The sequence below is a fragment of the Arabidopsis lyrata genome (genome assembly GCF_000004255.2).
Source record: "Arabidopsis lyrata subsp. lyrata unplaced genomic scaffold ARALYscaffold_7, whole genome shotgun sequence".
Taxonomy (NCBI): Eukaryota; Viridiplantae; Streptophyta; class Magnoliopsida; order Brassicales; family Brassicaceae; genus Arabidopsis; species Arabidopsis lyrata.
In genome coordinates, this window is record NW_003302549.1 from 22,166,219 (window position 1) to 22,193,330 (window position 27,112).

Genomic DNA, 27,112 nt, shown 5'->3' on the forward strand with positions numbered 1-27,112 from the left:
TTACGACGAAGAAACGAGCACAAATTGGTCTCGGAGTTGCCACGAGCGTCCGCCAACTAGGCCAGTCCTCAAAACCTTAGTTCGGTATGCTTACAGCTTCTCCTCGAGCAACCCACACTCTCACACTGAAGACAAGTAAAACATCAGAGATTGAAAGGACACCGCCAGTGGAGACCCTGCATCATCCTAGCAACCTTTTTTCTAGAACCAAGCTCCAAGCTGCTAAAATGAGACCCGTCGACAAAGCTTTTCTCACCCGAGACCAGCACCACAAAACAAGAAAATTGCAACAACAAAACCAGAAAACAAAAGCGAAAATGGAGCAAGGACTAAATGACGAAATGAGCACAAATTGGTCTCGGAGTTGCCACGAGCATCCGCGAACTAGGCCAGTCCTTTTAGCAGTTATCACCAAAATATTTCTATAAGTAACTATTTTTCATTATGTGAAACGATTAAGAAAAGTACAAGATCCTTGATTGAAAATTCACAAGAATTCATGGATACAATGAAAATCTCTAGACCAAACTTTTTGGCTAAATAAAAGATCAAGAGTTTTGGAGTAAATTGTCGAAGTAAAGGTTTAAAACGTATCTAGCGGCGGAGAGAACATCGAGCCGCCTCTCACTCGGCTCGTACTTGCCTTTCCGGAGCTGATACCGATGAGTCACCGCAGAGATTGTGTATGTTTGCCCTTCGATCATAACATTCTCTCCACATTGAAGGTTCTGCAAACCAAAAAGCTTTTCATCAAACTCATCAATTTGACAAATATTCAAAGCTCTAAGTGGATATATGAGAGTACTCACATGAGGAAGGCAACGAATGCCGAGAGATTTAGGAGGAGGAGTGATTTCAATAACTTTGTAAGGAGGATAATTGCTCTGATCTCTTCCTTTCTCCTTCTTTCTGCAGTTTATCTCCAACCTCCCTCCTACCTGCAAAATCCACTCTTTATACCAATTCTTTGGGGAGAAAAATCAAAACACGGATTTGCAATTGAATTAGATCTAAAAATCGTTACTTTTCCGACACAAACGACATTCGATGCAAGTGTTGCCATTTCCACAAGTCAGATTATCAAACCCAGAACCAAATAAGAAAATAATGCTGTTGATATGAAACAGAGATAAGAAAAGGAGCCAGAGAGAACCAAAAAGATGAAGATGAAGATGAGATTTTCTCGATTTACTTAGAAAACCCAGTTAAAATTATTCTTTAAATTGTGAAATGGTACACGAAACAGAGACGAATCAGAGAATAGAGACAGATGATTGACCACCAGATATTTTTGTAGGTCTATTTGTGGCTCTCACTTAAGGGAGAAGAACAAGACAATCAAACCTTCGGATGTACACAGAGGCTTCTCAATAAAAATATGGATATTTTGATACAGACAAGACAAGAGTAATAAGATTTGAGTCAAAACTCAAAAGCGTTGATACAAGCTAACTCTAAAGTTGCCACAAGAATTCTAAGCAAAATAATAATCTGGCATTGTAACGCCGAGATAATTATATCTAAAAATGTATTGATTAAAACTACTCAGGGGAATCAAAGCCCTAAAAGCCTCCTCTCTCAGAATACAATGACTAGCTATCAATCTTGATAACCATACATGAAACTAAGCATGACACAACAAGTAAGAAGAAGAAGATTCAAGCTTTTATTGAACTCTCTACCTTCCATAAGGATGGTACCGTCCACTGCCGCCTCCATATCCACCTCTACTTCCTCCTCCTCCTCCATAAAATGAGCCTCCACCGTTTCCGCCACCACCAGCACCGTATCCTCCTGCGCCTCCACCTCCAACTCCACCCATATCATAGCCACCACCTCCTCTATAGCCTCCGCCACCAGCACCACCATACCCACCAATGCCGCTACTGCCATATCCACCTCCATAACTGCCACTTGGTCCACCGTAACCACCTCCAGGTTCACCGTATGGCCCACCATACATATCACCCGGCCCACCACCGTACCCTCCGCCTCCTCCCATGCCATAACCACCTCTGTTGTAACCACCGCCGCCTCCTCCTCCATAACGACCAGAATATCCAAGTGCTGGTTCTCCTCTATAAGGTCCCACGCCACCACCATATCCACCACCACCATACCCGCCGAATTCTCCTCCGTACCCTCCATAACCACCAGACCGGCCACCTCCATAACCGCCACCACCTGATTTGTAAGGACCACCTGGACCACCATAACCATCTCCATAACCATCTCCATAACCATCTCCATAACCTCCACCAAAGTTAGAGCGAGAATCACCAAACCGCTTTGACGGGGTTGTAACTGAGTTTGGTTTTTTTGGCTCCGCCTTCTTTATCTCTACCTATACGAGAAACCATAGACAATTCAGTAAAGTAACAGGGCAGATGCGACTGTACTGATTATAGCTACAAAGTCTTATAATCTTAAGACTATCTGTAAGAGCGTGCAGTTACCTGAGTCCCTGAGAGCTCAATTCTGTTCCCTTTTGCCAAGAGATGATCAACCATATCTTCACTTTCATATGTAACAAACCCAAAGCCACGTGATCTTCCAGTTGAGTGATCACGCATAATCTGATGTTCCTTCAGCTCTCCAAATTGCATAAAGAATTCCTTGAACTCATCTATACAAACACCAATCACCAGATGAGACACCTGGTAAATAAAAACATGATTCTGAAATCATATGATACAGATATGGGATAGTATGGAAGAGTGTTTACCATCATCTACAGAAGCAGGAATTCCACCAACAAATATCTTTTTAGTTTTGAAATCGTTAGAGCTCATGGATCCTCTTGGTATCGTCCGCTTAATTTCAACCTGAAGAGCCATAAGAAAAAGTGAATGTTATCACATTGCAAGCCACAACACAACTTACCCACTTAAGATGTAAGGCACAGCTCAAACTAACCTGCTTGCCAATTATAATGTGATTGTCTTGGATAACTTTGTCGACCACAGAGGAATCAGCATATGTCACAAACCCAAATCCTCGGGGCTGTCCAGTTTTCCTATCCTTCATAATCACAGAATCAGTGATCTCTCCATATTTCCCAAAATGCTTGAGGAATTCAGCTGCATAAGCAAATCAAAAGCCAGAGTTAAAAAAGAATTGAACTTTACACAATAACGAGAACGCTAACCTCTGACAATGTGGCAACCAAGACTCAAGAGCTAACCTGAAGTTGTCTCCCTGGCTAAACCTCCAACAAATATCTTTCTACAAATTCCACAAAACATCGTATAAGTACACTAATCACTAAGTATTAAGAAACCAGAGAAGAGCACTAATCTTATCCTTCTCCAACAAGTTCGAATCTTTATACTTTCTATCTCAATTTTCACAGAGCTAAGAGAAAAAGATGAGTAATTTAGAAAACCCTAGAAGAATCGAAATATAAAGCTTCTTCCTTTATCACAATCTTCTTGAAATAAAGACCCAAACCCTAATTCCTGAATCTAGAATCTTTTAAGAAGAAAGTGAGGAAACGTACCCAGCACTATCGACGCCACCACCAGAGTGAGGCTGAGATTTGTCGTCATCGTCTTCAATATCTTCGGATGGTTTAGCATCGTGGATTTCATCTTCGATAACTGTTTCCGTTCCATAAGGATCCATAACGAAGAAGAAAGAAGAAGAAGAAACCCTAAAACCTCCGAGAACGAAGAAGAAGAAGAAGAGAAGCGGCAGCCGCCTAAAAGCCGTGTAATGCAGTAAGCAAGCCCTAAAACCCTTGGAGAAGAGAACATAAGCGATACTTATTGTACTCCGCGTTGCACTTGATCTATGCTCGTTTCTTGTGTTAGAAATAAGGACGGCTGATATCGCATTTTAATTATATAATGGGTGAATCTTAGCCGTTAGATTGTCTTTTTGTTTTATCAGCAATTTCTGGACAAAAATAGAAATTCATCTCAAGATTTCCGATTTTAACATAAAATAACAAATTCGAACACTGTAATTAGAAAACTGCCAAAATCAACATGAACATTTTGACATATGCGCTTTCATATATATCTAAGCTTTAATATGAAATACTTTTTGTTTTTGTTAATTTGGTGCATTAAAATAAAATAAAAACTACAGAGTTACACGGCTATGGTCTTTTTTTTTTTTTTTTTGAATAACCGCGGGTCTCCCAAAGGCTTCCTAAACCCAAGGACTAATCCCACGAGGCTGGCAATTCCCCTATGTAAACCTGCCAGTGGCCGTGCCTTGAACCCTGGTGGCCGAAGTCACAGCTGTGATCCCTTTACAAAATTAGAAACAAAATTAGAGATAGGAAATTAAGCAAGGAAACTTAATCTAGAATGAGCTAAAGATTAGCTAAAGCGCCTAAGGGGTTGAAGAAGATACATTTAGTTGCTAAAGAACTAACTTCGGCCACCGCGACCACCATGATCGCGGCCTCTTTTACCTCGCCCTCCTACATCCGTCCATTGCATCTCTTGATTTTTTTGAGATGGTTTTACCGGCCTCTCTCTACAAATCCTCTGAGAAAACATCGATTGATTAAAAATTAGTCAAATTACCAAAGACATCGTGGGGTCTAGATTCAGGATTAGAGTTTGAAGGATTAGAGTTTGAGTCTTTTCTCTATTTCAAGAAACTTGTGAAGAAGAAGCTTTTGGTTTCGATTTCCATTTTTGGATATAGCGCATGTTTCAACCTAGCTAGTTTGTCATAATAATTCCAGTTATGTGTTGCATTAGAGGCCTCTGACAACAAGACTCTGAATTCATTTTAGAATCAAAGGGACGATCGTTTGCTTCATATTTCCTAAGATTCGAAATTTGGTTGATTTAGACCGCTCATCATTAACCTAGTTCCTGACTTTATAGTTGACAAATTTCTCTTAATACTTTCTTATGTTAGGAAAATCACCAAAAACAGACTAATGAAATTATTTTTTCCAAAATGTTTTGGTTGAAAACAAGATTTCTTTTAGCTTGTAAAGTAACATAAATATCCTTATTTTATAATACATTATGTTGCTTTAGTCAATACAATTTTTTATGTTTATAAATTAATTACAAAAGACATGAAATTATGTGATTAAAAACTATAAACTAATTACCATACATATAGCGTTTATAATTAAAGCCACAAGAACAGCATATAAATATATTTGAATCTGCTTTTTTTTTAGAACAAAATCACCCATACAACGGATCTTGCATAAATTGCAAATCGGACGAGAGAGACGTTTGTTCGGAAGCAAATCAAATGACCCCTTGTTAGCCATCACTAAACTGTATCCAGGTCTTGAGTGTATTAGATTTTGGAAAACACATTTAGTATGAAGAGTTGAGCCACATTCATTGCATTTGTAAAACCAACTCTTTGAATATCCTTCCTCTTCGCATATCCCACAACAATATGTCGTATTCACATTTATCTCGCCGTAGCATAAGGAGAGAGGATGATCATCGTATTTGTGTCTTACCAATGTGGGTAAAGTTGTGCATGTGAAGCATAAGTTGTAGCCACCACAATCATCTTTATCCTTGCAACGTAGAGAAAACCAACCATGCAAGTCACAACCTTCACATCTCGAGTAAAACAAATAAAAAGATATAAATAACCAATGTGGATGGCTTTCATGTTTAAATACGCCAGAAAGTGATGAGAAACCGGTGCAAAAACGATAACAAGCAGCACAACCAAACAAGTTTTCGAAGTTTTCACCATGCTGACTTTTGGCAGACAACATAAGTATTTGTTTGCTTGACCCGTGTCTTTTCTTACGAGGGAGATTAGCGCATAGATTATGAAGAATAAAATCACATTATGTACATTTGTAGCATAATTCATAATAAAAAGGAAGAGTGCATGCCCAACAATGTTCTCTTGATTCCTCGAGTCTTCATGGCTAAAATGTTTTATTAGCTCTTGATCTATCACTTTAAATGGTTTGTTTTCTTCTTTTTCATCTTCGTCGGGTACCCCTTCAACTTCTCTCCCATCCCAAACATTTTTATCTGTTGCACATTTTGTATGAACAACATAACAAATCGAGCAAGAATATGCTCCATAGTCTCCATTAACATGCTCATAGCATACCCCACAAATCCACTTTCTAAGGGCAAGGGAAGAAACATGTGAGATACGATGGTCGTGGCGGTTGATGTATATAACACGTGGTAAGAAGATGCATGCTCGATGGATTATGAAACAACATTGAAGACAAAAACACGGGTATTCAGTAGTACACAACCCACATGCATCACAAGGGAAGGAGAGTTTTATCGTTACTTGGAGGAGTTCATGGTCATGCGCCTTTGTTTGGTCAAATGGGGGAAATTAGTTTCCAATCTACAACAAATAGATGAAAGCTATAAAAGTGATTCACAAGAGGTACTTATTTATGCTCTATATCGCATTTTTCCATATTAAAAGTTAAAAATTCTATTTATATCTGGTCTCATAGGTAAGGTCCATTTGGTAAAGCTTCCCGGATTAATGAATTGAGGCATAGGCATAGTGCATCGACAGTAGTTGTCAAGCTTTGACAGTAGGTGCAGACTAAACTCAACGAACATGTTCATCGAAAAAGAAGAACATTTGAAGAACATAATCAAAGAGGTGCAGACTAAACTCAACGTCAACGAACTAAGTCAAAATTATTGAATTTTTTCTTCTTCTCAAACATAACACAACAAGTGTTTCACTTGTTGCAAGAGAAAGGATACAGATTACGATTGTTCTGTTTCATAACTAACTTCGACAAATAAAAAACAGAGAAGAGACATGGACGAGAGAGAGAGAAACACGAAAGATATTAGCTGAAATTTGTTCTTTTTTTACTTAACAACTTTTTACAATAACACATACACTTATATATATGTCCTACGGTCGTAACCGTTCGTAACTTGTGGTAACGAAACAACAAAACTTATCTAACAAGTAACGGTTACAACAAAACACACGTGTTGCTCTACTTAATTATAAACCAAACTCAATTATTATAAACTAACAAAAATGGCAAAAAGGTAAAAGAAGCGATTGCTATGCATAACAGAGAAGTATTGCCATTAAAACAAGAGGTAAATGAATTAGCGTTGCTATATGAGCAAAATGGATTGATGGAGATGGAATTGAAGGAGATGCAAGAGAGATATTCACATATACGTCTAAAATTTGCATAAGTTGAAGGTGAGAGACAACAACTTGTTATGACTGTACGTTATCTTAAAATGCCAAGAAGAGGTAAAACAACCAATTCCTCTTATTAGAAGAATTTGAGAATTGATGTTGAACAGAAACTAAAGCTCTCATGAAGAAGACGACGATAAGCTCGAGAGAATAATATGGAAATTATAATTGTTTCTGTTCAACATCAATTCTCAAATTCTTCAAATATGGTATCAGAGCCCAAGGTTGGCCCAACAAGCAAATTCCCACAAAAATGGTTTCCCACCTATGTGGCCCATATAAGTGGCATGTCTTGTTATATTTCCGAAATGTTGGGCTTGAGCTGTTTCCCGTTGGACCGTTTCCCACCTACATCTCGAGGAAGCCTATTAGAATGTTCCACATTGCTTAGGACAAAGATCTTTGGGTAATATATAAAGGATGTGGCAACCCTTAACTCTTGAGCTAGCTTTTGAGTTAAGTTAGACCAAATTCCTAATACCTCTAAAAATATTTCTTGAGATTCATTTCCCTTGCTGCAGCATTTTCTTCCTCCAGCTCAGCTTGGTCCATCTTAAAGGCAACTAGTAGGAGGATACCCATGGCAAAGAAACATCCCAAAACAATTCCTACAAAGATAAATACTACTTGGAGAAAAGTCTGATGAGTGATTTGCTCTAAACCCAGGCTTATATTCACCTGCAAGATATTTCCAAGTAAATTCATATAAGCATAGTTCTTTGCTTAAACATTCTTTCAGAAATGCAAAGAAATAAAGAAACTTGATAAAAAATTTTGGCCTTGTTTGAGACAGCTAGCCGATAAGAATATCTATAGCCTGTACGCGAAGTACATCATCGGTGAGAGTATTTTCAGAACCTTGTGGAAGCAGAGTTGAGTAGTGGCGTCTTACGAAATGATCAATAGCACAACATGTGGCTGGGACAACGCATTGCACGTTTTCACAAACCATAATCTCTTGGAGAACCTGCCAGAGAAGAAGTTGTTGAACTTGCGGTACCAACAAAGGGAAGGAGACAAAAAGGTTTTCAAAGAGAGAATATATAAATCATCTCACATCTTTAGAATCCTGATTCTTATTGATGTAAATCAATGTAGCTCTCATAAGGGTATAGACTGGTGAATGAGGTTCAAGAGACATTGCCTCACTGTAGAATTTACTGGGATGGTGAATAATCTACTGTAGAAAAGGCTAAGCAATCATTCTTCAATCAAGCTCATTCTAATCACAGTTTGACAAATATCTAAGCTGAGATATATTAAACATGTACCAAGACAATTTTTTTATGTTTATAAATTAATTACAAGACACATGAAACGAAAGTTACAAGCTATAAAATAATTCAATACTAATCATCGCAATAAACTCTTATCACTTTTTTAGTCTTCAATACCTCCTAACCAAATCTTTATAATCAAATCCACAAGAGCAGCATATGAATATACTTGTATCCGCCTTTTGGTGGAGAACAAAATCACCCATACAACGGATCTTGCATAAATAGCAAATTGGCCGAGAGAGATGATTGTTTGGTAGCAAATCATATGACCCCTTGTTACCAATCACTAAACTGTATCCAGATCTTGAGTGAATTAGATTTTGAAATACACATTTAGTATGAAGAGTAGAGCCACATTCATTGCATTTGTAAAACCAACTCTTTGAATATACATCCTCTTCACATATCCCGCAACAATATGTCGCATTCACATTTTTCTCACCGTAGCATAAGGATAGAGGATGATCATCGTATTTGTGTCTTACCAATGTGGGTAAAGTTGCGCATGTGAAGCATAAATTGTAGCCACCACAATCATCTTTATCCTTGCAACGTAGATAAAACCAACAATTCAAGTCACAACCTTCACACCTTGAGTAAAACAAATCAAAAAATACAAATAGCCAATGTGGATGACTTTCATCTTTAAATGCATCAGCAATTGAAGCACATCGCACATCAATGCTGCATTGGGGGTTGTTATCATCCCCGGTAATATTATATGAAAAACCAGTGCAATAACGTTGACACGCAACACAAAGAAACAAGTTTTCAAAGTTTTCGCCATGATGACTTTTGGCACACAACGTAAGTTTTTGTGTGCTTATCGCATGTCTTTTCTTCAGAGGGATATTAGCGCATGCATCGTGAAGAATAAAATCACATTGTGTGCATTTATAGCACAATTCAGAATAGAAAGGAAGAGTGCATGCACAGCAATGTTTTCTTGGTTCCTCTAGCCTAGATGATGATAAAGCCTTGAGATTGTGTTCATGGCTAAAATGTTTTATTAGGTTTTGATCTATCACTTCGAATGGTTTGCTTTCTTCTTCTTCATCTTCTTCGGGTACCCCTTCAAGTTCTCTACCATCCCAAATATTTCTATTTGTTGCACATTTTGAATGAACAAAATAAGAACAAATCAAGCAAGAATATGCTCCATACTCTTCATTGACATGCTCATAACATACCCTACAAATCCACTTCCCAGGGGAAAGAGAAGAAACATGAGAGATACGATGGTCGTGGCGGTTGATGTATATAACACGTGGTAAGAAGATGCAAGCTCGATGGATCATGAAACAACATTGAAGACAAAGACACGGGTATTCAGTACTACACAATCCACATGCATCACAAGTGAAGGGGAGTTTTATCATTACTTGGACGAGTTCATGGTCATGCGCCTTAGTTTGGTCAAAGATCAGAGGTTTTCTCGCACAAAGGATACATATAAGAAAAGAACATTTTGAACACTGATAAAGTATTTGAGGATACCTTTTGGTTTCACAAAGATGACATAACCTTGAGTTATAGCTATTTGTGACCATGAGAGGGTGTTTATGACGAGAAGGAAGGTTGGCGTTAATGCATTCCTCATGGAGACAAAACGAGCAGTAATCACACTTGTAGCCTTGTTTGTTGTCATGGTGATCTTCGTAGCACGCATCACATTTCGTTGAGATTTTTGTATATTTTAGAGGAAATTGACAAGTGGGGCATTGTCCTAGATCCATAATTGCGATTACTTTCTTCTTACCTTGTTCCTTTTTTGTTTTAGAACAAATTTTAGGCTTCTCTTTTCCCTTTTGTCGTTTTCTTTTGCAGGGTGTTTGTATATAAAAAGAACAATCAAAGAAAAGCACAAAACTAAAAAAGCGATTATTCTCTTACGTTATACTAAATCTTTTGGACATTGGATTTATAGTTTAATTTTAACTTGATTTGGAATATGAGATTACCTATTTGATACTTAAAAGTAAGGAATAGCTTTAAAGAAAAAGAGAATCTATTGCTTTGCGTATTTACATCATAATTTTAAAGATACTTATTTCGATGATATCAATATTCTTCAGATGTTACATAGATGAAATTTGATGAACAGACTCGTGAAATTCGGCAAGGTCTAGAAGCAAATGATTTTCGAAGAAGGTAGTTGGGTATTCTTTGAGCTTTCTCTATGGTTAAAGTGTTTAGTCTCTCTAAACTGCAAAGAGGTTTCCTCTTGGATTAGAAAACACAACTAGTTAGTTCGTATGTCAATCTAACAATTTGGCGTAATTCGTAAACTTAATTTAGTTTAAAACAAAAATATTAAATTAAACATTATGAATGTTTAACAAAATAAAATAAAACAACATGAAACAATATAGGAAAAAAACACCATGAAAATATTTGAATTCACCAGTAAAGGGTGGAGGTATGATTTTTCGGTTTGGTTTTGGTTCGGTTTTTTTGGTTTAATGTTTTTTGGTTGTGCAAAAACTAAAACCATATAGAAAATTAGAAACCATATATAATTCGGTTTGGTTTTTACGGTTTATCGGTTTTATAAAAATAAAACCATATACTAAAAAGTTAAAAACCATATATATCCCGGTTCGGTTCGGTTCGGTTTCGGTTTAAATCCGTTTTTTAGGTTAATATTCATAATTCTTACAAAAAAGTATATAATTTTGATGCATAATTAAAAATAAACATAGTATAAAAATAATATATCAATCAATAAATAAACATAACTCAAAGAATAGAATTCAAATATTTATAAGCATACTAAAATTATTTTTAAGGACATTATTAAACAAAATATAAACTGAACAAATAAAATTATATATAATTATTCTAAATGTTCTTCAAAACAAAAACAAAAACAAAAACATTCGGTTTTATAGTTTTTAACCAAACCAAACCTAAACCGAAAACTTACTAAAATTGACAACCAAATGGGTTTTAGGCTAAATAATAACCAATACAAATCATTTATTTCGGTTCATTTCGGTTTGGTTTGTTTGCCCACCCCTATTCACCACTCTGAAATTGTCATTTAGAAAAACAATGAGGGGTTAAAAAAATTAATCATAAACTTTTGTGTAAGTTGATAATCAACATTGATAATAGAAAATTTGTGTAAGTTGCATAAAGCTTCATATCTATTACTATAAATTTTAACTAGGTTGTGACCCGTGGTACACCGCGAAAAGATTTGTTTTCTAAAATTTGTGATTTTTTAAATTTTATGATTATGTATTATAAAAAAGATTTTAAATTGTATCATTTTTTAAGATATTTATATTTTATAGTTTATAATTGTCATTAATATAACTGACAATATTTATTTTATACAATCTTAACTAAATCAAGCTGATTGAACCCGTATTGAAGCGACGGATTCATAATATTTTAAATTTTTTATTAATATTGATTCAAACATGTTCCGCAGTATAACTTCGTTTCGCAATATAATCCGTCATGTATTATTTTAATATTTTTAATATGTTCAATGTGTTTAACTGCTTGATGCGCGACGATGAACACCGCCGTCAGAAAAACGTTCTCCAACTTGACTTACTTCCTCATTCAAAATGAAAACCTCAACCCACTAATGAGTTTAGTTACCTAACAATGTTTTGGTTGAATACAAAATTAAATCTTTTGTAAAAATAAAAGAAACATCTTTATTTTATAGTTGATTATGTTTCTTTAATCAGTACAGTTTTCATTCATTTACAAATTATATTACAACTTAGACATGATAAAATGCAGCTAAAAATTCTATAAATTAATTTAAGTACATTTTTTTCCTTAAATTTTCACTTTATTCATTGATACCTTTTTAATTAATTTCAGTACTAATTGCCATAATACACGTGTGGCATGTACCTTTTACTCTAATTTTAATCGCGTAAGAATCTGGGCTTCCCAAGAAAATTCTTAGAAAAGCCACAAAAACAGCATATGAATATATTTGTATCCGCCTTATTGTTTAACACTAAATCACCCATACAACGAGTCTTACATAAATAGCAAATCGGCCGAGAGAGACGATTATTGGGAAGCAAATCAAATGACCCCTTGTCACCCAACACTAAACTGTCTCCTATTCTTGAGTGTATTAGGTTCTTAATTACACATTTAGTATGAAGAGTGGAGCTACAATCATTGCATTTGTAAAACCAATTCTTCGAATATACTTCCTCTTCGCATATTCCGCAACAAAATGTCACATTCATATTTTTCTCACCATAGCATAAGGAGAGAGGGTGATCATCATATCTGTGTCTTACCAATGTGGGTAAAGTAGCGCATGTGAAACATAAATTGTAGCCACCACAATCATCATTTCCCTTGCAACGTAGAAGAAACATAGGAGCCAAGTCACAACCTTCACATTTCGTTCCGGCTGTCTCGTCTACCAGAATTACAAATAACCAATGTGGATGACTTTCATGTTTAAATGTATCAGAAATTGAAGCACACCGCACATCAATTGTGATGTAAAGGTGAAAATATTTCTTAATATACGAGAAACCGGTGCAATAACGTCCACAAGCAAAACAAATAAACAAGTTTGCAAAGCCTATGCCAAACTGACCTTTGTCACACAAAGTAAGTATTTGCGGGCTTATTTGGTGTCTTTTCTTGAGAGGGAGATTAGCGCATGTATCATGAAGAATAAATTCACATTGTGTACATTTGTAACACAATTCCGAATAAAAAGGAAGAGTGCATGCATAGCAATGTTCTCTTGGTTCCTCGAGCCTTAATGATGATAATGAAGCCTTGAGATTGTGTTCATGGCTAAAATGTTTTATTAAGTTTTGATCTATCACTATGAACGGTTTGCTTTCTTCTATTTCATCTTCTTCGGGTACCCCTTCAAGTTCTCTCCTATCCCAAATGGTTAAAGATGTTGTAGCACATTTTGAATGAAAAACATAAGAACAAACCAAGCAAGAATATGCTCCGTACTCTCCATTAATATGCTCATAACATACCCTACAAATCCACTTCCCAGGGCCAAGAGAAGAAACATGAGAAATACGATGGTCATGGCGGTTGATTTTTATAACACGTGGTAAGAAGATGCAAGCTCGATGGATTACGAAACAACATTGAAGACAAAGACACGGGTATTCTGTACTACACAACCCACATGCATCACAAATGAAGCGGAGTTTCATCGGTACTTGAAGGAGTTTATGTTCATGGGCCTTAGTTTGTTCAAAGATCAGAGGTTTTCTCGCACAAGGGATACATATACGGAAAGAACATTTTGAACATTGATAAAGTATTTGAGGAATTCTATCGGTTCCGCAAAGACAACATAACTCTTGGTCATACCTTTTGATGAGCTTGAGAGGGTGTTTATGACGAGAAGAAATTTTGACGTTGACGCATTCCTCATGGAGATAAAACTCGCAGAAATTACACTTGTAGCCTTGCTTGTTGTCATGGTGATCTTCGTAGCACGCATCGCATTTTGATGAAATTTTTATATATTTTAGTGGAGAATCATGAGCGGGGCATTGTCTTAGTTCCATTTTATCCATGGTTGCGATGTTGGAACTTTCGTCTTACCTTGTTCCCTTTTTTTTTGTTATGGAACAAAGTTTCGACTTCTCTTTTCACTTTTGTCTTCTTCTTTTACAGCCTATTTGTACATTAAAAAAGAAAAATCAGATAAATATATGATTTATTCTTTAGTAAGAAAAAAAAAGAAATATATGAATTTATTCTCTTACATCTATGGATGTTGGATAATATTTTATAGTACTTGAATTGGAACATGAGATTACCTATTTGATACTAAAAAGTAAGGAATATCTTTAACGAAAAAAAAAAGAATCTAGTCCTTTGCCTATTGAAGCGTCATAGTTACAAAGATTCTTTTTTTTTTTTGGTACGAAAAAATGATGCTGGAGACTGAGGAGAAACTGTTTTACTTCTCCAAGAAGTTAACTAATGTGGTAGTGGATACTAAACTATTCAATATGGTAGTGGAATCTCATACCAAAATTCAGACTATTTCCCGTGCCCATAGAAATCCAAAATTTTATTGCTATTAAAGACGTCTATGGGTGGCTAAAATGCAAGGTGCATTATTTTTCCTAACAATATAAAACTATTTGAAATGATTCGATCTTTGGCCTACACCTATGGAGACTTCATTACAACTCAAGAGAATCAATCCTTGGCCTACGAAAACTTGGTTTTTTATAGTATTTGTAAATTTAATCACCAATTAGTATTTTCACTTGAGTAGTGAGAAGTTACAATCATTGATCATAGCTTGATTTGTATAAATCGAGTATCAAATTAAGACAATATCATGTAATTGTCCTTTTTAGCTTACAATATACTGTGTTGCATGTTCTTCACATCACAACTCAACCAGCAAGCCATACACAATTTGTTTACAAGCTGAGGAAAACTCGAAGAAAAAGTGAGAGAATGAATAAGGAAGAAGGATGACCTCTATGGCACTTGGAAGAAATCGTATCACATCGAACATCCAACTTTATATTTCCACTCTCGTATCTAAAATCATTAATTGTTTGTTGCTTTACAAGCGACACATGTGAATTATCTCTTTTGCCAAGTTCAAAGTTTGGGATTGGAGTAGAGAGTAAACTGGTGCTTGTGTACACGTTTTTTTTATCACGTAGCCGTAGGAGGATACATCACGCATGCATAACATCTTTGGTTCTTGTTGCCCAAAAAAACTTTTGATCAAAACAACTTAAAATGTTCCCACATCACTCTCCATGGCTTCTTTTTGTAAACATCGGCTTTGATCTTCTGTGAATCACATTTCGAACTCTTCATTTAATAAATCCCTTAATTCAAAAACCTAAATAAACATATCAAATTACGGATCCATTGATGAAAATGCACAAATGATATAAACATTGCTGGCCTTAGGTTCGGTAGTTTACAACTCACACAACAAAATATCATCGTCAAAATCTAAATTTCTACATTGTGTTTTGAGGATTAAACCTTCTTCTTCCTTCTCTTCTGTAATAGGGAGTTTCATCCACTGTTCTCTTCACATACTCCATAAACGGTGATGGTGTTCTTGGAGATTCCTCATGGTATATAACTGCACCGCTTCTTCTTTCTGGTGTTCCCGGTGCTGCAGTTCCACTGTTTGTTGCAGTTCTAGTAGCTCCTGTTGGACCAATTGGCCCTTGTCTATCTATCACTTTCATCAAGATGATCACTGATATTGCCAACACCAAAACGCACCATAGTATCTTGAACAAAACAGAGTATCCATCTTTAGACGAAGCTACTAGGGACTCGCCCGTGTCATAGGAGACATCAATTTCTACACTTTGGCCTGTAGAGAACATTTCATCACATGGTAAGTTGAAGAACCAGAGCCTAGTCTATAACTGGTGTAATAAGAATTAGCTCACCAGTAGCGGGGAGAGTGATGCGGATTATATCTGTGAATTGCTCTGATCTTAACACATTCACCTGAAAATGGTTGATAAATATCAATAGCTTACTATATTGTTGATCTTTTATTAGTATGGATCAGATTACCTAACTTATAGATAGGGTTTAAGGGAGAAATCACCTTGTATAGTGCAAGCCCTGCGATACCAAAATCTTCCCTTTTGATCAAGTTGATCGATAACCTACCTTTGTTGCGGCAGTGAATTTGAACATCTGCAATGAGTAATATTAAGTATCTTTTGCATTTCTTTCATAAGGAAAAAAAAACGAACTAACAATGGATAATGGAATTTACCAGTGTTCCCCACTATTGAAATACTTGTCGTGTTTGAATCTGGGTTTATATTCAACTGCAAGATATTTCCAAGTCAAACTCACATAATAGCACATCTCTGAAATTATAGGCTTCGCTTAACTATTGTTTCAGAAATGCAAAGAAATTAAGAAACTTGATAACCTTATTTGGCCCTGTTACAGAAAACCCTCCAATAAGAAGTGCAGATGCAGATCCCGAAACATGACGAGCTTCTTTAAGTGAAGCATTAACAGAGAAGGACACATGAGGTTTCATGTCTTTTGTTATAGACATGGAGCGAACCAGATGCTCTGGTGAGTATGGGAAGAAAAGACAATAAGTGTTGCCCGTAACGAGATCCATCCATGGCTTTGCGTATCTTCAATGCAAGATAAATAAGAGTCAAGGCAAGAACGAGCATTTATATATACACAAGTAAATTCACTGCAAGAAAGTATAGTTGAAGTAAGCAGCAATACCCTATAAACGGAGGGTCTACTTGGCAGTTAAACGTGGCCTTGTTTCCATTTTCAGAGACTGCAAACTTGTTCTCCCTGTTGCAGTTATTATCACCAGTGACTAATTTGTTGCATATATGTTTTTACAATGCAACATTAAGAGATTACAGACCTGAATTTCACTGGAAATTTATATCCTTCTGCAGGGACGTGGATATTTGCCAGTGTTTCACTTGGAGAGTCGACGTATATGGTGTTTCCAAATAGCACTGTGACTTTTGTTTGCAGTTTCAAACCATGACCTTCAAATGTAACTGTGCATATGCAACAAAGATCAGTAGCAGGATAAAGAATACCTCTTAGTGGATCCTTTAGAAATCCAACTGATGCACAAGAAAAAGCACGAAAAGATAAATTGATATTACTGTGAGTTGAGCCTTGGCTGATCGCTTTAGCTTGGCCAGATGCCACATTTACGGATAGGACACTTCTGTTTGATGTAACCCATTGACCAGAGACTTCATGATCAGACCCTAAATCACATTACAAGTTTCTTAGATTTTTGCAAGAAATCTGTATTTTTTAACAGAATGGGCATTAAAATGCCATGATCATGTAGATTTGATTTGACATTTTACCTGCTATGCTGAAATTTAACACATTTCCAGTGTGAATGACCGGGTTTTGAGGAAAGATATGCGCCCCAACTGAAACCTGGCAAAAGAAAACACCTGTGATATATGCATACCTACATGACATAAAGTTATTTCTTTACAGAGAAATTTGTTAAAGTTAGGTAACTAAATTCATGATATTAGTCCTTACCAGAACATAGTCTGATTTCCTGAGATTACCGCCAATGGAAACCCGAATGAGAGCTTTGCCATGTTTTATTCCCTTCATTATATACAGAAGATAGATTGTACGTCAAAAATCCTAACTGACTTGAGTAAACTATTTTTGACTAAGTATGTTAAATAAGCACAACATGTATCAATTCATAATAAGGATCAACGCACCTTAATGTAGGCACTTGGTTGGTCATTGACAGTCTTAATAGATACAACATCACGATGATTGGTTTCGACATTATATGTAATAACACCATGTGCTTCGAGAAAAGGGATTCCTTTCCAAATAAAACCAAAGATATTAAAATAAAATAAAAACAAACACACCAAAAAATGAAGCTTTCACATAAAAGTACGAGAGCATTACCTAAAGTGTCATAGTAATTGATTGGAAGTTCAAGTTCACCGCCAACAGCAAGATCTATCACGTGGAAAGGGATCCCCTCACTCTTCATTCTTATTTGAGCAACCTGAAAGAATTCTATGTTACCAACAAAGTAGACTTATAGAAGATAAATGAAGTAAGAAATGACAACGATCCTCTACAAACTGAAAGATAGTTAATGTACAGACTTCCACATTCAAAATACCTCTGCAACCCTCACACAAGCAGCAATCTCAATCCTTCCACTTGTGCGGTCTTTGGCTTGAATACATGCAACATTGTTGCTATCTGTTGTTTTGACACTTCCGCCATTTATTGATATGGTATCTCGTTCAAAATCAGCCCGAGAGCTACAGTCTTTCAATATGGAATAGACTATATTGCCTTTGTGACTTTGGCCATCCCTATGCTTCTGTGGCTCTAGAGATGAAGGTAATAGACCAGATGATGTATAAAAAGGCGGAAGAACCCAAGTCATAGGAGCGCCAAGCGAAAGAGGGAGATCAGGCACAACAGATAAAATCATTGACGCTTCATATGTTCTAGATTCAGAGTACAAGCCAGGAGACACGAAATCACATGAGAAGGCAATTGTGACTCTGGTTTTGCCAGCTGATCTGTAAGAGAAAAGATAAGCTGCTCGTTAGAATTTCCTAAGTTGTCTAGCTTATGTGAATATGTTTGTGAGTCGTCAAAGTTTACTAATCTACATAAACCTTAGCTGAACAGAATACAAGAATACTAAGCTCAAGTTATTACTAAATGTGTCATTGCCTTCTAAGCTTGAGTAAGTAATTGTTCCAACAATGTTTAACGCAAGCTAATTTCACTAGCTGAGCCTACTTTAAAAAGATGAATGATGCTTAGCATGATGATGCCTTGTAAGGATATTTTAGACTAGTGAAAAGTAACTTCTCTATTAGGATAAGTTTTAATTAGCCAACCTGAAAATATTTAATAACCATAATTGGACAATGGTTTGCATTTTATTAATCTATAGAGTATAAATGCAAGAGCACATGCGATAATCTTAAGTTACCTTCCTTGGACGACATTGACAAAGCCAGCATTCTCTTCCACATTAATGGATGATGCAATGAAAATTAACACCTTAACAAGAAAAACAGAGCTTTCAGTCATAAACATAGGAGTTGAAAAAATAGATTACTATTTATACTGTAAGGGTGAACACTGAATTGGACCTTCTCATCTTCAATAGTCCACTTGTATGCGCTGCAGAGCTCATAAAATGACAAAAGATCTCCCTGATAATGTAACCAGGAATCAGATTTTTGCAAGTGAGCTCTCAGACGAATTAACCTAAACAGTGAGTCATATCTGGCTTATGATTCTCACCTCAGGAAATGATGGGGACATAGGCATTTCATGACCAACGGCCATAGTGTCACTTTGAGCTACCAGCATCGCAGCAGCAGGAAGTCCTACTTCGGCATTGCCAATTGCCTGACAAACTACAGTACCTTCACTCCCGTAAATCGTTGCATAGATTGTCTGATCCCCAAAGAGAAAAGGTCAAAATGTCATATCTTTTGAGTCCACATCTTTCCATAAAGCCTAGCTGGAAATGATTTCATAGCCAAATTTTGTCCTGATTTATTGGAATTGAAAAAACAAGGTAGATTCGAAGCATTTTGCCCCTACCGTGTTGCCGGGTGATGTTGCGTATAGGCGTCCTGATTTTTCAATCTTTGCAACTTCGTTATCCACAGTGGTGTAGTCAACAGAAACATTCATGGTCGGGCCTCCTTCAATAGTGAGCTATAAGTAGAAAAAAAATGCATATCAGACAAAAGAATCGTTTTGTGGACTAGACAGTGACCCAAATCTCAGAGATTAAAAGATATATATATATATATATATATATATATATATATATATATATCTATCATACCACATAAGAAGCACCGGGAACAAGAAATATTCCTTGTGGGTGAAGTCTTGGAGGGGAATAAACTTCGACTTTAATAGTTTGGCTAAGTATTTTATCTCCTGATTGTTGTCTTGCGCTGACCTATTAAAAAAAAAATTGCTTCAGATGTACCTAAATGTCCTAGTTCTAGAACAAAATCATAACAGCAATGAAAAAGTCAAGAAGTACACTCACATATAGGGTTGTGATTCCCAGTCGTCTAGCAGCAATTTTAAAAGAGGAAGTTCCCACGTGTTCACCAACCGAAAGTGAATTATCATCAACAGTGACATGCTCTACGAGATCATCCTCAATATGCACCATAATGTCCATAAGTGGGTACTGCACTTATCAACAGTTTAGCAATCAATAACTTATATGAACAGCTAATAAGAAATTTAGTAATTAAGAGACTTTGTCGTACATTCTATTGATCATTTTTATATAAAAAAAAACAGATATATTCGATTGGTGTAGGCGTGGAGCTAGATAGACAATGCTTATTTCAAAACTTGTTAGAGCAAGAAAAACAAGAACATGCGAGTATCTACAAGAAATTGGTCTTAAACCTGGGAAGAATCAAAGGTCATCCCATCGTCAATGCCAGTCAAGAGATCAATGGAGTGTGTACTTCCTTCCTGCCACATTCAAATTAGGTATGAGAATACCATACTAGAGATCACAGAAAGCAATGTGGAACCAAAAAGAACTTAAAACAAATGGGGAGGGAATAATACAATACTCAAGAAAGGGATATGTCTGCTAAACATACCATTATACTTATCTCATCCCCAGATGCAATCTTTATCCAGTCCACATCTGCAACTTTAATCTGTATAATAAGAATTGCATGAAGGATTAGACTAGACTAGAATCAAGAGTGACAACCCACGCACTGATCTCCACAGAACAGGCCCCAAAATATACTCCCGTCAGTCATAGTCATGTTCATTGTACATTAACAAATCAATAAAATCCCACAAGTCTCCAGAATCAAATTATCATGCTAAGAGCACAAACTTACCAATGCAAGAGCAGAAAGTGGAGGAGAAACCCCAATGTCGTATACTGTCACGAGTGTAGTCCCCAACCCTTTTGGAGATAGCATCATTTGCGAGCATTGCAGGCCAGATGGGGGTCGAATAACTTCTGCTACACGAGAATTATTCACAACTGCTTCCCACAAACAGCTCCCTCCAGTCATTGACAAATTTACCTTCGGGAGGAAAACTATTGAATTAGTATTACAGACCTAGTTGTGGTGCTCTCAAACTATGTAGAACCAGAGACAAAAAAAAATGGGGAAATGCAAATACTTGTTGCAAACCATCCATGCTTCCAATGTATGCATCAAACTATCAATCTACTGTTTACCAATTTTTAAAGGGAAACGCTTCCTAATGAGTAGGATTTACCTTGGCATTCGGATTAAAAAAGACCAGGTTGAACTCTGGTGTGACTCTTAGTGTGGAAACCAACTGCATATTCAACCAATTTGCAGAAATAAGAAACAACTACAGTCGTATCTGAGATAGTAACAAGGTAATTCAGATAACTGAAGGAAAGTCTAATTGGAGCCTTAAGCGTAGATGATTAAGAAATGTGGGAGTAATGAATAAAGCTATAACAATTAGTCTTCCAAAATGCATACCTGTAAGCGTACAGCATCAGTGAGAGTACTTTGAGAACCTTGTGGAAGCGGAGTTGAGTATGAATAATCAATACCAGAAACGGTAGCTCGGACAGTGCACTGTCAAAACAGTATATGGTATATAGTAAAAGATAAATAAATTAACGTCGGGAGAATGAAATAAGGACCAGGGGTTTGGTTTAATATATTTACCAATCCTGATTCGTTGCGAAGAGCCAGAAATCTCTCCCAGCTAGACTTTGTCATTTTTGAGTTATAATTATCGTCCCAGTATGCCAAATTGTTGCAACTGGTCAGTTCCCACCTGAGAGAAAGAGTTGAGGAGTTTGAAAAAGCTTCTCCAAACTCGCTAATACCAACAGCAGCCACACGAATTATCTGCCCATTTGCCACAGTCACAGGAGTTACACGAAGTCGTCCTGGTGCCCTGTCAGCTTGACTAGCAGCTCTAATCACATCAAGCTTGTTAACTGTTAAATGACATGTACAACCTCATGTCATGAGCAAATCATGGCATACAACAATAGAGGTAAATAACCTCTAGAGAAACTCTTGAAAGATCCAACCTATGGAATTGGAGATATTGAACATACCAGGTTCATCAACAATGAGCACAACAGAGGATGGGAAGCTGCAATGAACAGACAATAAAGCTTCTGCAACTGCAGGTACAGGATGGTCCATACCCACCAGATTCCCACGCAAGAAGACCAGTTTCTGGATGAACAGGGATGAGGTGACAGTGTCATCTTCACTTTAGATATAAAAGGTAATACCAACATATATAAATTAATCACATAGAATGTCTGCAACTTACATAGGAGCCAAGCTTCTGGCACGAAATTCTATACATGTTAGCATGGCGGTCAAACTCATGATGGACGTTAACTCTGCTTGTAAGATCCTCCTCATCTTCATTCAATGTCTTCACAGTCTCGGTGAACTCAACATTGTCATCCCACCTTTCAGGTCCCCCCAGAAGCATAACGTCAACATATGTCCCAGGTACAAGATATAGCTTACTAACACCAAAATCAGTTTCTTCTTGTGCCTTATCAAACCAATATCCACCATGATGATTCCCGTCACTATCTTGTCTGACAGAAAGTGGCAGATAGGCCCCGATACTTAAAGTTGCTTTCAAATCAATTGATTCACTCAAAGACTTATCAAAATAATGGAACTCTTTTGCCAGAGTTGCTTGTAGTACTGTTCGGCCAGGAGATGAAGTCAATATAGAAGCCCGTGAACAAGGAGGGCTGGAGTCCATGGTTCTTAGTTCGTCCAACATCATTATCTCAGATGTTGCATTAACAATAACAAAAGAGTCACTCCCTGTCTTCCACTTTATCAATGAATTAAATGCATCACATCTAGAGAACAAGGCACCTGATATATATAAGATCTCCAAGTTAGCAATATTAAAGAAAATAAAGCAAACCCAAAAAACAGAGATGATCTATAAACATCAGATGTATTAAAAAAATAGGTTCCGGTTATAACCATTTAAAGCCTTCATTGTGACAGCAGCTTTCAGGTGTGATCCAACAACTGTCTCTACTGGGAAGTTTTGCAACATAACCATAGAGGATGGAATGGAAACTTCAACGATAACCTATGGAAAACATCAGTTGAAGCCTCACAATTTAAAGTAGAGCCATAGCATGATAAGTCACAAAAGAGTGTGAGCATTTAAAATAAATATTTTCTCTCTATTTGTAGAACAGTAGAAGCATCAACTAATGGATAATATGCAATAAAGCAAAATGTACCTCATCAAAATTTTGTGAATCGAAAGTAGACACCACCTTCACAGTGGCTATTCCAGGCCTCTTTGCCTGGATAATTCCATAAGCTGACACCGACAAAATGCTCATATCTGAAGTAAACCACTTGTAGTCACTCGATGCTTTTGCACAACCTACATTGAGGAGAACAATCATCAAGTCACCATGCTTTTTCAAACTGGAAAAGAATAGGTCACAAGAACCATAGATTGGGAACTAACCTCCTGTCACAATTAGCTCCATCTCCTGATAAACAGCAGGGGTCCAAGGGAGTAGAATCTTAGGTGTGTCATCTTTACTGTTCAATGTGAACTGCACTTTCTCACAAACCATAATTTCTTGGACAACTTTGAGAACCTGCTAGAGACGAAGTTGTTAAACTTGCAATACCAACAAATGGAAGAGACAAAAGGGTTTCCAAAGATATATAATTTTCTCACCTCTTTTGATTCCTGATGCCCACTGAAGTAAGTCAATGTAGCCATTAGCTCTCCTAATCCTGGTGACATTGCGTTCAAAATTCTAGAATTTTGCTGACCATATTCAGAGGAAAGTTCATCTGGCAGTGAGAAGATTTTCCAATACTCTGAATCTTTTCCATACAGTTTTATGTCATCCGTCTGCAATCAACACAAAGGAAATTATTATGTTGAACAAAACTGCAATATTATCTACAATAAATCATCTGGACATAACTCGGCAAAGGGAAGAGAAACTTAAAAGCAAACAAATGAACAGCAGTGAGAAAAAAACAGCGACAAAAGACATGTCACCAGCAGTTTCCTCTCTAGTATAAAGAGACTCATGACCAAAGACAAGCTTATGGACGATTGATTGACAACTTAAAGATAAAGAAACTAGTCACCACGTCCTATAGCTAAAAAAATACAGAGGCAAGGTAATATTGTCACACAAAGAAACTGGTGCAAACTACATGTGGGCATGCAAAAAAAGGTATAAAAAAGAAGAGAAATACCTCAGTTATATAGATTTCATGTGCATCAGGTCTTCCAGAGAAAATCTTCATTTGAATTAGATATTGACGACCAGACACCACATACCAATGCATCGATGATGGAAAAGGTTTCGATTCTGTAATAAGATCCCCTGACATTGACCAAGGTGATATGTACAAGATAATAGTATCTGGAGTGACAACATTAATAGATGATCCTTGAATGTGGCCAGCGACCCGGGTATCCTCAACAACAACTGTTGTTACCCCCAAGCTTAACGCTTTAGTCAGACCTATCAAAGAATCCACTTGAGCAACAGAAGTGTTCAACACAGACCATCTATGATGTGGTGATGGTAGATGCACGGCTGCAAATAAAATAAACAATGGACCAATCAAGAACGGGATTGGAAAGCAACATAACATAGCATGTCACACTCGAGCTACAGTTACATGTATTTAAAATATGAATCAACATCCTAAAGCGTATAATTCTGCAAGTTTAATATGAAAATGTACTAAGGATGCTCTATACATTGTTTTCAATTGACATATGTATCAAAAAACCTCAGCTTTAAACACACAAGGTTATCGAATAACTCAAACATTGCAAAATATCAAGTTAATCTCCAAGATGCAGACAAACCTTGAGGAACATTTCCACGCATGACCTTTAACGTGTAACCAAAAGAAGCTCCCATCAGGACATAGACTGGTGAACGAGGTTCAAGAGACATGGCCTCTGCCACCGTTAGTACTATATCATCGGCTATATGGGTCAGAGGAGCCTCAAGCAGATGAACTGAAACCTTCTCATGTCCAATTTTGGTTCCCTTCACGACAAACAAATCTGCAAATACACCCTGCATTTATCATATCACATTAGATCTCTCATCATCAAATTTTTAGATTCGGTAATTCACACTCAACAATAAATATACATACACTATCTTCAAGCTTTTTCTGGATATCCAAGTAGCCACACAGTCCTCCACAGTCAGTCAACGGAGATTCCTTCAAAGGCACATGAGCAAGGTGATGCGTTGATCCACCACTTTCAGGCATCAGCTTCCACATGAATTGTAGACCCACCAGTGAGGAGAACTCGTTCTCTGCAAATAGATTTTAGCAAATTAAGTACAGAACAAACTGAAGAAAAACAGTGCATTATATAAAAACATTAGTCTATTAACTTGTGACTCTTAAGAATGTGTATGATAAACAATCTCCAATTATAAAGCATGAATGAAGAAAAGGACACAGTTAATCCATAGAAAGCACTAACCTTCATTATCAAAAGCGCGGACTCTAAGCATTGAAAGTCCATCAAGATCAAGCTTGATAGAATTATGAAAAATCTGAATCCGTGAGAAGTTGTCAATAAACACCTTGCAGCGAATCACCATCCCGGTCTGTATATCAGTGGCATAAACTGCAGTCTCCTTTCTACCACTATACGGAGAAATCGATCTGAGACGCGCGCTGGTCGAGCAATGACTGCTCGAATTAAACTCAGGTGTAACTGAGAGAATGTCATGATGATCCCACGACCTGCAAATTAAAACAAAAAAAACTTAGATTTGTAATCACTTTGTTCACAGATTTCGAAATGAACAAGACACAAGGAATAAAAACAATTCAGCTTAAGTATTCACAAGAAAACAGAACCTTGATCTCTAATATCTCATGACAAGTGAGAGCTTTGATAAACGCAGCAGACACGGAATCAACAAGTAATACAGCTATGAATTGAAAAGAAAAAACTTTAAGCTTTCATGAAAACTGTACAGAAAAAAAATTAATGTCCAGTATCAATCATTTGAGTTCTATAACACTCTAATGCTCCAGATTAGGTCGTATCTCTGGAATTAAGTTCGTAAACACTAGAGAACACACACTAAGCAGAATTAAGAATAATCCATTGTGGCTCCATACATAAAACACCAAGCAGCATACATATCCAGAAATGAACACCATTGCCGCAAAAGCCCGATGAAATCAAGTAATCATGAAACGATATCACAAATTAAGCATTCCTTAATCATATTGTTCTGAGGAACTTTGAAGCTCTATTACAAAAAACCCAGTTAAGAAAAAGCAATCATTCCTCAATCAAGCTCATTCTATTCACAGTTTAACAATTGACAGAAATTCAGCTAAGTACCATTTGAAGCAGCCATCACTTCCTTGAAGGCGATACTCAACTGGGTTCTTCATCTTCGGAGGTAAGAGTATGTTAACATCGGTAATGTGTGGACCAGAACCTAATTGCGATGAAATTTCTCCAGCCGATAGCAGGAGAAGGAGAAAGAAGAAGCAGAACGAGACACGGACCATTTTTTTGTTCTCTTTGTTTTGCTACATCAACGCAGACGAAGGAGAGTGAATCGAAGAAGTAGAGTAGCTTTTTTGAGTGAAGAGTGACCGTGTGAAATCGAAGAGAGCTTGAAGATGGAAGAGATTGAAACCCTAAAAGTAGGGTTTTTAGAGGGGTTTATGGAAAGGGGGAAGGAAATTGAGGGAAACGACGGTGACGTGGAGGAATTCTATTGGTGGTGAGGGAGGATTCGGTGTCGTTTTAGCGATTTCTTGGATTCTGCAAAGAGGAGAGTGTTGTTCTTCACGCGCCGATGAGATTTTGATTTTTCAGGTGCTCGGAAGCTTTTTTTTTTTTTTTTTTTTCTTCTTGGTTTATGTGAACTTAAAAAAGCTTTTGGGATTTTTTTTGTCTTTAAAAGCTTGGTCCCTAGATTTTTACATATTTCAAAATTTAGCATAAGACTTAAGTACAATTATAAGTTTACACATCAACGGTTTTTTATGGCTTTTATGTTTTCTAAGCAGCAAGAATTTGCTCTTTAGGGTTAATTTACTTGATCATATATTTTTTGTTGT

General features: G+C 36.7%; 5 protein-coding genes and 1 pseudogene across 7 annotated transcripts; all 6 read right to left on the reverse strand.

Annotated features, from left to right (window-relative positions):
- Nucleotides 1-417: 417 nt before the first annotated feature.
- LOC9306769 lies at nt 418-1,278 on the reverse strand. Its single transcript, XM_002870652.2, has 3 exons — nt 1,025-1,278; nt 810-938; nt 418-728 (listed from the first exon to the last, which is right to left on the reverse strand). Exons 1-3 carry the CDS (start codon nt 1,061-1,063, stop codon nt 549-551), a joined length of 348 nt encoding a protein of 115 aa, XP_002870698.1. The 5' UTR covers nt 1,064-1,278; the 3' UTR covers nt 418-548.
- A 93-nt stretch (nt 1,279-1,371) lies between these two features.
- Nucleotides 1,372-3,755, reverse strand: LOC9306770 (heterogeneous nuclear ribonucleoprotein A1, A2/B1 homolog). 2 transcript variants are annotated; one of them, XM_021019056.1, is made up of 6 exons: nt 3,500-3,755; nt 3,185-3,225; nt 2,917-3,080; nt 2,726-2,825; nt 2,457-2,626; nt 1,372-2,344 (listed from the first exon to the last, which is right to left on the reverse strand). In XM_021019056.1, exons 1-6 carry the CDS (start codon nt 3,622-3,624, stop codon nt 1,679-1,681), a joined length of 1,266 nt encoding a protein of 421 aa, XP_020874715.1. In that variant the 5' UTR covers nt 3,625-3,755; the 3' UTR covers nt 1,372-1,678. The 2 variants fall into 2 exon arrangements, with proteins under 2 accessions (XP_020874715.1, XP_020874714.1); XM_021019055.1 differs by lacking the exon at nt 3,185-3,225 and having other exon boundaries at nt 3,500-3,738.
- Nucleotides 3,756-5,075: 1,320 nt separating this feature from the next.
- Nucleotides 5,076-6,300, reverse strand: LOC110226565 (annotated as a pseudogene).
- Nucleotides 6,301-8,269: 1,969 nt separating this feature from the next.
- Nucleotides 8,270-10,321, reverse strand: LOC110226671. 2 transcript variants are annotated; one of them, XM_021019052.1, is made up of 2 exons: nt 9,907-10,261; nt 8,270-9,822 (listed from the first exon to the last, which is right to left on the reverse strand). In XM_021019052.1, the coding sequence occupies exons 1-2, from the start codon at nt 10,175-10,177 to the stop codon at nt 8,549-8,551; spliced, it is 1,545 nt and encodes a 514-aa protein (XP_020874711.1). In that variant the 5' UTR covers nt 10,178-10,261; the 3' UTR covers nt 8,270-8,548. The 2 variants fall into 2 exon arrangements, with proteins under 2 accessions (XP_020874711.1, XP_020874709.1); XM_021019050.1 differs by having other exon boundaries at nt 8,270-10,321.
- A 1,850-nt stretch (nt 10,322-12,171) lies between these two features.
- LOC110226670 lies at nt 12,172-14,098 on the reverse strand. Its single transcript, XM_021019049.1, has one exon. It carries the CDS (start codon nt 13,988-13,990, stop codon nt 12,335-12,337), a length of 1,656 nt encoding a protein of 551 aa, XP_020874708.1. The 5' UTR covers nt 13,991-14,098; the 3' UTR covers nt 12,172-12,334.
- Nucleotides 14,099-15,265: 1,167 nt separating this feature from the next.
- Nucleotides 15,266-26,873, reverse strand: LOC9306772 (nuclear pore complex protein GP210). The gene is made up of 36 exons (XM_021019040.1): nt 26,382-26,873; nt 25,503-25,768; nt 25,163-25,329; nt 24,864-25,080; nt 24,239-24,585; nt 23,703-23,882; nt 23,484-23,619; nt 23,248-23,396; nt 22,979-23,090; nt 22,293-22,864; nt 22,069-22,192; nt 21,668-21,945; nt 21,476-21,574; nt 21,240-21,302; nt 20,849-21,040; nt 20,597-20,656; nt 20,394-20,462; nt 20,020-20,166; nt 19,807-19,926; nt 19,557-19,673; nt 19,251-19,406; nt 19,097-19,159; nt 18,934-19,004; nt 18,100-18,511; nt 17,877-17,979; nt 17,678-17,787; nt 17,484-17,555; nt 17,297-17,372; nt 17,084-17,191; nt 16,831-16,972; nt 16,680-16,754; nt 16,363-16,579; nt 16,201-16,255; nt 16,027-16,118; nt 15,863-15,923; nt 15,266-15,783 (listed from the first exon to the last, which is right to left on the reverse strand). The coding sequence occupies exons 1-36, from the start codon at nt 26,552-26,554 to the stop codon at nt 15,416-15,418; spliced, it is 5,769 nt and encodes a 1,922-aa protein (XP_020874699.1). The 5' UTR covers nt 26,555-26,873; the 3' UTR covers nt 15,266-15,415.
- Nucleotides 26,874-27,112: the final 239 nt, after the last annotated feature.